The sequence below is a fragment of the Gadus chalcogrammus genome, unplaced genomic scaffold (assembly GCF_026213295.1).
Source record: "Gadus chalcogrammus isolate NIFS_2021 unplaced genomic scaffold, NIFS_Gcha_1.0 GACHA065, whole genome shotgun sequence".
In the NCBI taxonomy this organism is placed as follows: domain Eukaryota; kingdom Metazoa; phylum Chordata; class Actinopteri; order Gadiformes; family Gadidae; genus Gadus; species Gadus chalcogrammus.
Window position 1 is genome coordinate 273,132 of NW_026613500.1, and position 10,666 is coordinate 283,797.

A 10,666-nucleotide genomic window follows, 5' to 3' on the forward strand; every position below is an offset into this window, starting at 1 on the left:
AGCACAGTAATCACTGTATGTGCCATTCTACACAACCTCTGCAAGCGGAGGAACATTCCACAGCCAGACGATGATGATGATGATGATGATGATGGCGATCAACATTACAAGGAATTTGGCCGTGTGGAACCGAGTGGACAGGCATTTAGGGATCACTTTGAAAACACATTTTAGGTAAACACCTTGGCACAAATCAGTCAACACTTGGGTAGTTCGTAACATTTATTTTATTTTAGATTTTACGTATTTGTATTGTATGCTTTCTCTCTCTCTTGAACGTGCAGGCTACAACGTCATTATCGTGGTCTGCAAAAAATTGTCATCATGCGTGTATTCTGCTAACTGCACTATAACTACTTAATAGGAATTATTTTCTAGCCTAGGCTATTTCCTTGTTTTTCGGTGATTCAGTGGGCTCGTCTGAACAACCAATCACCGAACTGACCGCTTCTTAACTCGTGCACGAGAATTGACGTAATCCATAGCAACGGCGCGTCACACTTAGTTCACTCTTTGTGATTTATCCTTAGTAAGAGTAGGTCTCAGCGGCTTTGTGAATAACTTTTAAGAAAAAACTCCTAATTAAAATGTTTTAGCGCGAGTTAGGAGCACTCCTAGCGGTAAGATAAAATGCTTTGTGAATACGGCCCCAGATCTCGATCAACGAAGCTCATACCCCACAAGACCAGCGGAGGGCGCTGTTTCACGCTATGGAAAGGGGGGCTCCTGAAGCCAAAGATGCCTTCTACCAAACACTAGCGCTGAAAGAGTTGTTCTACCATCTTTGAGTCTATGTTTTTTGATTGCAAACATTTTATTATCCCTGTTTGATAGTAATGTTGGGAATTAAACGATTGGAACAACAAGTTACGATGAGGCTAAAGCTTAAAGCAATTGATCATGTATTACTTCCATTTAAAGAGCAAAGACAAGTAAACGCCAAGATGACCCAAACAGAGCAGAGTAACTCCTTGGAAAGTCCTGAACAATTGGAAGAAAAAGTAGTCGACTTTGACCCACAAAGCAAGACGTACTATCTAAGAAGACGAAAACAAGAGACACTGCAAGCTATCAAAGAAATTGAAATACTTTTCAAGTGTACTAAATAAAAAAAAGGCTGAAATTGTCCAGATGAAGGCAAGAAACGAAGAACAACAATCATCCATTGTTCAACTTAAAGCAGAAAAACAACAGCAGAATTGATTGATAATGAGTTTAGAAGTTAGCTAGGCGGTGTTATTCAGAAACTGCAGAAGACCAAGGAAGATATAAGTAATGAAAAAGAGCTCATTGAAAAAGTCTGGGCTGATGTCAAAACAGAAAGAGAACTTATAGACTGCAGGCCAAATGAGTTCATGAAGGAGCGAGAAATATTCAAAGCCATTATCATGCATGATAAGACAATAAGACACACAGAACCGACAAAAACAAATAAACAACTGCAAGATGCATTCAGAAAAGGGTCAGGCTGACATCCAGCGTCACGTTCAGGAGAACAAGAGACGAGTAAGTGAAGCGAAATAAAGTTGAAGGACAAACGCAAAAATGTATTGCTGAAATAAAACACAACTTCAGGATGGCAAAGTATGAAATTGCATTTCTAAGGAAGCAAATGAAGAGGATGCGACTTCAATCAGAGAGACGGAGAAACGCAAGAACAAGATGGATCACTCGCACACTGCCAGACTGCATGACGACAATGAGCCGTATGAGAAGATGAAGAACGAACTGAAGCGAGTGACGGCAGCAGTGGAAAGACTTTGGCTGAATTGGAGGGGCAGGAAGTCTCCACAGAGACTAGAACCCCGGGGCCCGCAGAACACCAACGGACAGCCGTGATGAGACCCAGGTCACAACATATTACACATGATCCATGTTCCATTTGCCCGCACTGAATTAGGAAAAAGGGCATTCGTCCACTTTGCTCCCACCACATGGAACTGGCTTCAAAAATATTTTAAATTAACCGAAATGATTTCTTTGAACGCTTTTAAATCTAAGATGAAAGCATTTCAGACCACCTCTTTTACTTGTAGATGTTTTTTATAAATTTTAATTTACTTTACTATTTTTTTTATAATTGAAAACAGCTTTTTATCATTTTAATTTCTGTCTATATGTTGTGAGTGTAATATTTTGAGGGTACATATGTTATTTGTTGCTGCCTATTGGCCAGGACTCCCTCGAAAAAGACGTTTTTAATCTCAATGGGACTTTCCTGGTTAAATAAATGTTAAATAAAAAATGAAAAAATGATGTTGAGAGGCAAACCGTATCCCCCCGAGATCGGATGACGGCAGCGATACATGAAATGAATGAGGACCGAGCGAAAGCTGAAATACAGGCCCAGAGAGATGACATAGAAAGAGATAGGCAGTTTGTGAAGAAAGAGTAGATGGACGAAGTGAAAAAGATGAAGGAGAACATTCAAAGGCAGCAGCTGGAGCTTGATGAAAAGTTGGAAAAGACAATTAGACAGATACGAGAGAGGGAAGTCTGGAACACTGAGATTGACACAAAGAAAAGTTACCTGGAGAAAAGTATGAGGCGCACCATGATGAAACAGCAGGATGCTGAAAAGAGAAGGGAAACGGTACCGCAAGTAAAGAAGACATGGAAGAGAAAGAGAGGTCAAAGAAGGACGATGCAAGTCAATTCGCCATGGATACAGAGAATGAGGGGGCAGGTGAAGGGATTAGAGTGAACGTAAAAATCCAAAGGTTGGTTCATAAAGTGCAAGCGATCATCATGTGTTGAAGACGGTGACACAGACACCCAAGCAAGTGAGAACCGATTTGCAACAGGACGGAAGACAAACCAAGTGGACAAATTACAGAGCACAGAAACAGAGACGTGAGCTCGACTAAAGATTGGAGAAGATTGCTCAGAAAGGGGCTATGGACCACTTAAAACAAAAGCACAAAGAGATGGAAAGACTGATTGAGGATATAAGCAACCTTTATCTGCCAGGGGCTGACGATGGGTCAGACGAGAGGGACGAAGGAGTTCAAGATGATAGATCAACCGGGCAGATCAAACAGACAGAACAGTACAGAGTACGTTTACAGGGTCACAGACAGAGTTATGATGAATGTTGAATATGAAATACCAGGTCCGCGGGAACGCTGAGGGGTCAGTGCTGCAGCTGCTGCAACACATCAGAGATGTCCCAAACAGAGTTAAAGAAGCCATGGATCAACGTGAAATGTATCTGAGCAAAGAGAGGACTGACATGAAATGGATTCAAATGATGATTAGGAAACAGCAGAGAGAACTTGACCAGCGACGAGAGAAAAACTCTCAGAGAGAGGGATGAATTGGACGTTTTAAAAACATAACTACATCAGAAGAAGGTGCTGGTGGGCCAGCAGATCGAGAACATAGCCAAAGTAAAACATAAAATTGAACGTATGGCTTCACATTTTAAGACTAAGTTAGAGGAATACCAAGTAAAACAGACACAACTCAAGGGTTTGAACTGCAAGATTGAGGCAGAGAAACAAAGCTTAGAAAGTGATATGATTTGCCAGAAAAACGTTGAGCTTCAGATAGTCAATAGAGAAATCAGTCAGCAGAGGATAGACATGGACTCCAATATTGATAGAGATGAGGCATATCTAGCACAAGTTAAACTACACAGACAGGAAAGAGAAGTGGTAATTGATAGGCAGCAATTTCAAGAAAGCGACATGGAGAAAGAAGAACAAGATATTTTAGAACTTGTATCCAAAGAAGAAACAAATGAGAAAACTGAGTAAAGTGCCAATTTAGACCAAGGACAAAGGGAAATGAAAGAAATGGCGGAACTTCAAGGCCAACTCAAACAGAAGATGGGGACTGAGTCTGCTATGGACAAACAAAAGGAGGACCTTCAAATGTTAAGGGCTTGTCGCAGAACTGAAAGACAGGAAATGGAGATGTTGAAACATCAGGTTGAGTACGAGAGAGAGAGCCTGATAAAGGAAAGACAAAAGCTGTGTACAGAAATAAACAAAGCAAGGGATGGTATTGCGAAACAAACCCAAGAACTTGACGATAAAATGCGACACATCAAGAGAGAGACAAGGGAGATTGAGCTACTGAAGGCAGAGTTGGTAACAAAAAGAAAAGAAAATGATAGGTCATCTGAGAGGGAAATACGAAAAAGAGAGGAAGTTGGAATGCGGTTGGTTGAAATTCAAAGAGAAAAGGAATCCCTCCAAACAAATACGCAAAAGAGAAGGAGAGAACTGGATGATAGGATGGAGAAGATCAGAAGAGAAAGGGATCAGTTAGAGGTTCTAAAGATACAATTACAAAGAAGAGACACTGATCAATTTAACCAAGTTATGAGTGATCTTGGAGAAATGGAAATGAGAGGAAACATGAAAATGAATGATCTGAAAACCCTAAAACTCAATCTGGAGAAACAACGAGAGGAGATTGAAACACTAGCAGCTGAGAACAAGACTGAGAATATGAACATAGAGAAACTAAAATCTTAGTTACAGATTGAAAGATTGATTGAGAAAAAAATAAACAACATGCCCAAACTGAGATGCAAATTTGAGTCACACAAGGGAAGAGGAGCGAGCTTGATGACCACTTCGAGAGGACTAAAAGAGAGATTAGAGAGTTGGAGCTGCTTAAGTCTGAGCTGGAAGTGGAGAGAAATCAAAACAAAAAGACATTACGGATGGTCAATAGAAAAGAGCCAGAGGCTTAACGGATGTGATCGTTGTCTGGAGTACAGAAAGAAACGGATGCCTTTGAGCAAGAAACACTAAAAAGGAGAGATGTGGAACAGAGGATTGAGGTGAGCAGCAAAGAGAAGATAAACGACTCTGGGGTTATGAAGGTAGATCTGCAAGGGCAAACAGGAAACCCCGGAGGGAAGCCAGAACCAAGATTGCAGGCACCACAAAGTGGAAATGTAGAGCTAATGCAAGAGCCTCCAGCAGGAGGCGTAGAGGACTTGGCTGATTACATTCAAGAGGAATTGGCCCAAACACAAATCATTCAATCAAATCCAATGATATAGATGAGAAAACAAAGAAAGAGAAAGAAGAAGGGGAATTGATGAAGTTCTTTATACACAGGTTAATGGTTATACTGCCAGGTCACCAAAGAAAAATGGAAGAGGAAAAAAAGAGACTTGAAATGACAGTGGTGGAACTGGCGAGCAAGCAGGCTATTATAAATAGAGCCCTCAATGAAACACAGGAACACAGGAAAAGACTACAAGAAAATGCTCTTAACATTCAAAAGAGAAAGGCTGAATACAGGAATGTTGTGAATGGTCTTAGAATGAAACAGAAAGAACAAGAACTTAAGGATAAAGAAATAGAAAGTGACAAACAATGATGAACGACTGTCGGGATACCTTACAAATTGAAAGAGACAAAGTGGAAGATTTAAAAAGACATGTCAACTGCATGAAACAAGAGGCTGAAGCTGATATGGACAATATCAGAAGAGAGAAGGAAACCCTCAAACAGACAAAGAGTGACATTATAAAACAGCAAAAAACAATAGCAGATGACAGGAATAGGATGGAAAAAGGACTGTATGAATCTAGAATGGAAGACAATACGCTAATAAGAACAGCAAGCGTGACACAATATCACAGGGATAATCTACAAATGCTTAAAAATAAGACACAAGTAGACCACCAAACAAAGATGGACATCTTGCGGGATGATTCAAATGCAGATATAAAAAACCTTAAATCGCTTACACAACAGAAGAAACAGGAGTTTGATAACCATAGAGTGGAAATGGAGAGGTATTCTCAATCAATCCAAAGACCGAGAGAGGAACAGATAACATTAGGTCATGACATTGGAATACAAACAGAGGAAATTGAATATATATTGAGGACAGACCTTCTCATAAAAAAGCAAAGAGCTTTGACCGACATGAACAGTGACAGAGAAAATATGGAAAATGTACTTCTTGAAGTCCAAAAGAACATCCAAGAACTTCATAAAGAGATACAAGACATGGCCCAAAAACAGAAACAACAAGTGGTTCTAGAGAGTGACTTGAAACGATTGATGGATGATATCCAAATTGGGTTCAACGTTTTAAGAGTGATATAATGAATAAGAAGGAGGAGCTTAAAGTGATCATGGACGGAATCTTTGAAGAGACAGCACAGCTTGAACAAGAGAAGCTTGATATTGATGAAGAGCGAAGAAAGGCCTTGGAAGAAAGGAAGATCCTAGAAAGAGATTTGTCGGAAGTAAGGATGAGAGAAGAAGAGGCCATGCAAACGATGAGACACAACACAAATATGAAAGAGGCAATAAAAGAGTTGGTTGAAAAGACACATCAAGACATTACAATGAAGATGCAATTAACAGAGCAGAAGATTCTGGATGCACAAAAACAGACAACCAACTTGGAAATTCAGCAAAAAGAAATTGAACAGCAGAAATTGGAGATTGACAAGCACTTCAAACAGATAAAAAGACAAAGAGAAGATCTGATCAATATGAAATCGGACATGATGGTACAAAAACAAGAAATGCAAAAGAATTGGAACGAGGAGCTTCTACTGGAGAAGCAAGATCTCAAAATTGAAAAGGAAGCAGTATACAGGCAAAGCAAATATCTGGACACAGTTAAAGAAACAATCAACAAAGGCAACCTTTATTTGGATACCATGAGGTCTGAAATCCAGAATGATACAGAGGCAGATTATATGCAAGCCGGAAAAGAAAGAGAGAACCTGAATATGCTATCCTTAAAACTCAAAGAGATGATAATTGTGTTACAATGTACTGTAAGAAAACATGAGGAAAACAAAATGAAACAACAAGAATGTGATGATAAATGGAAAACTATGCTGCATTCGTATTTGCATCTTGACAAAATTAAGGTAGATTTGAAAGCTCAATATGACGTTGTCGTAAAAAAAAACTTCTGTGGGATGTAACAAGAAAAAAGAAGAGAAACAAGGTACAAATTGAACAGATCTCTGTTCAAACCTAACCTTCTAACCTTCTAACCTTCCTCAAGTGCAGATCAAACAAAAAGGCCCCGAAATGCCCCCAAGTGGTGCAGAAGAGAGCTTTACAAGAATAAACAATGACGATCCCATACATGCATGGGACGGCAGTAGCTCAGGTGGTAGAGCAGGTTGGCTGGTAACCTGAAGGTTGTTGGTTCGATCCCCGGCTTTACCAAGCAGTGTGTCGAGGTGTCATTGACAAAGCACCTAACCCTGACTGATGTTGCGATGTGATGTCGAATCCAGACATCCTGCTGATGCTGGAACAGAGACTTCCAACTCTCAGAAAGACTCAGCAGAAGCCATGAAAGGACATGAAATGCGCCGAGCGGGAAAACATGATGATGACAACACAATGATAACGATGACCACCAAGACAACGCCACAACAGCTGAAAACATTTCTACAAAAGAACATATCTCTGACCAAGATCAATTGTGGAAAGAGACAAGAATGGAACGGAGGGAGATGGACCGCATGAAGAGCAGAGGTACCAAGATGAGAAAGAACCCGGAGCAGAAGCTGCAGACCATTCGTGACATACTCAAAAGGCCTCACCTGCAAAGAGAGGACAAAGAGCCCTCGCAGACAACGAGCAGAGATCCGCAAGAGGAAGACGGAATCCACCGGCAGAGAGGGAGACGGAATCCACCGGCAGAGAGAGGACAAAGAGCCCACGCAGACAACGAGCAGAGATCCGCAAGAAGAATACTGAATCACCAGCAGCCAAGCAACTGACAGACGCTAGCTGACAAATACAGAGAGCTTGAGGAGCTCTGAGAGCACATTCTGAAGATGGACTGACTGCCGTGCAGACAAATGCATGAATCAGTGTCTCTGCAGTTAACATTGGTCTGATTCTTGCAATGTTTCTCAGATGGAAAAAGGCAATTCTAGTTATACTTCTTATATGTTGGTCAAAGCATAGTTGAGGGTCAAACAGGACACCAAGATTTTTGACGGACGCACTCTGTGGGATGGCGAAGCCATCCAACCACAGAGAGACATCCTCAAACTCTTCCCGGTCCCACTTCGAGCCGATAATTATCAGCTCTGTCTTCCCAGTGTTAAGCTGTAGGAAGTTTTGTGACATCCAGGCCTTCACAGCAGCCAGACAGGACTAAACCCCTTTGAATCTGGGCCGAGTCCCCGGAATCTACAGGACTGTAGAGCTGGGTGTCATCCGCGTAGCAGTGGAAACTAATTCCGAAGCAGCGGATAACGTCGCCCAGGGGAAGCATGTAGATTGCAAAAAGTAATGGACCAAAGACCGACCCTTGTGGTACGCCAAAGCGTAATTTACAGTGCTTTGATTCTGAACCCTCTTGAAGCACAAATTGGGTTCTATCTGTGAGGTACGATTCAAGCCAACCAAGAGCCGTAACCCCGAAACCAACATAGTGCTCAAGACGGTGAAGAAGAGTGCTGTGGTCGATCGTGTTGAACGCAGCGCTCAGGTCCAGCAGCACAAGCATTGAGCTTGTATTTTTATCCAAAGCAAGAAGGATGTCATTTACAACTCTTGTAATTTTCAGTTGAGTGGAAATTCCTGAACCCCGACTGGAAAGGTTCGAAGAAATTGTTCCTCGTCAGATAATCAACGATTTGCTTTGCTACAATCCTTTCCTGTACCTTGCACAGGAAGGGCAGATTCGATATAGGCCGATAGTTCCTGACTAATTCAGGATCTATGCCAGGCTTTTTGAGTAGCGGTTTTATCACCGCAGCCTTGCGGTGATAAAACCACTTGTCGCCATGGCGCTGTCATGGCGACAAGTGGACAGCGTCTCTAGTGCGTCCTGTTGTGCGTTCTATTTGTTTGTCAAAGTTTTAGTCCCGTGTCTAGTTGGCTGAAGTGATTGAATGGTACATCGTATGCCTACTTAGATTACTGGTTTGATCAAAGAGCTTCCAGCTTGCCGGAACTTTATAAAATTAAACTTTAAGATGAGGAAGTGTCTACTACTACTGCTGCTGCTACCTTGGATAGCCAGATCACTCGCGGCTTTTGGGAGGCTCGGAATTGGAATTCTGCAGTACTCCCGAGATGATCTGCTGCTACTACGGAATTGGGATTATTCAGCACCAAATCTGGGAAACTGCGGAGAACTGAGACGATATAGCCCCAACCACGATTGTCGGCGGGATACTTCGAGAAGGAAGCGGGGTAGGAGAGGAGGAGTAAGGCAGAGGCTGAAACGACTCACCGGCACATCGAAATGCCCACCGCTCCCCTCCATTGTACTTGCCAATGTTCGCTCATTACGGAATAAGTTGGATGAACTGCATGCGAACATAGCTTGCCAATGGGCGTACAGTCAGGCGAACCTGATCTGTCTCACCGAGACCTGGTTGGATAATAACATTGCGGACTCAGAGCTCTCTATTGACGGATTCGGAACTCCGCTCAGACTGGACCGGGACGCTGTGAGTAGCCTGAAAAGGCACGGGAGCGGGCTGTGTGTCTACGTAAATCAGGAATGGAGCAGAACTGCTGTTGTGAAGGACTCTTGCTGCACACCTGACTTAGAGCTGCTTGCCGTGTCATTTAGACCCAAATATTTACCTTGTGAGTTTAGTCAATTGTCCCTATTGCTTGTTTACATTCCTCCGTCAGGCAACGTCACACGCGCATCTGAGGCCATAGCTGCATGTGTCCACAAAATTGAATGCGCATCCCCTGACTCACCTGTTCTCATCCTCGGGGATTTTAATGCCTGTAGACTAAATAAAATACTTCCTACTTACCAACAATATGTTACATGCACTACCAGAGGCGATAAAACAATTGACCTCTGTTATGGTAATGTAAAGAACGCATACAAGGCATTTAGAAAACTTCCTCTTAGTCCTGCGGACCATAACGTTGTCCATCTTATCCCCGCTTATCGCACAAAGCTTCAAAGGGAGGGTGTTATAAAGAAGCAGGTGAAAAAGTGGGATTCTGCTGCAATTGACACTCTTCAGGCCTGCTTCGAGTGCACTGAGTGGGAGGTGCTAACGCAGGGTAACAGCCTAGAGGAGGCTACTGATGTGGTAACTGACTACATAACTTTCTGTGAGGCAATGGTTGTCCCTACTAAGACTGTTAAGGTTTTTTCTAACAACAAGCCTTGGTTTACAAAAGCCCTGAAATCAACACTGAATGAAAAGAAAATTGCATTCTTCTCTGGAAATAAAATTGAGTCTAAACTCATTAAAAAAAACTGAATAAACAATTAAAAGCAGCAAAGATGGAATACAGGAAGAGAGTTGAGAAACTCTTTCTGGAGGGTAATCCAAGAGATGCATGGCAAGGTGTCAAAACCCTAGCTGGCCTCCCCATTAACAACTCAGCTCTTCCCACCACCGGGGCAATAGACTGCATTGACATGGCAGAGAACCTTAACCAGTTGTACTGCAGGTTTGAGAAATTGGACCAAACACAGGAGAGGGAGAAGCTAATGGAGGAGCTCACTGCTAGGATACCGGGCTATGTAAATCGGGAGCTGCAGCAGGCGGAGGTTGAGCTGGTGTTGAGAAGGATGAAGCCAAATAAAGCACCAGGGCCAGACCAGATCTGTGGCCGCTTGCTGAAGGCCTGCAGCAACCAGCTTGCTGGTGTCTACTGCCACCTTTTTGACCGCTCACTGGCGGAACGCTCTATCCCCTCAGTCTGGAAGACTTCCATCA

General features: G+C 42.4%; 1 protein-coding gene and 1 pseudogene across 1 annotated transcript; both read left to right on the top strand.

Moving 5' to 3' along the window:
• The window catches only part of LOC130378053 (serine/threonine-protein kinase SMG1-like), a 24,405-nt pseudogene extending 22,566 nt beyond the window's left edge, over positions 1-1,839 (top strand).
• A 774-nt stretch (positions 1,840-2,613) lies between these two features.
• LOC130378054 (trichohyalin-like) lies at positions 2,614-7,811 on the top strand. The gene is given in 4 exon segments (XM_056584990.1): positions 2,614-2,686; positions 4,560-4,699; positions 5,340-6,079; positions 6,082-7,811. Coding segments are annotated over 4 exon segments (1,791 nt in total). The 3' UTR covers positions 6,920-7,811.
• Positions 7,812-10,666: the final 2,855 nt, after the last annotated feature.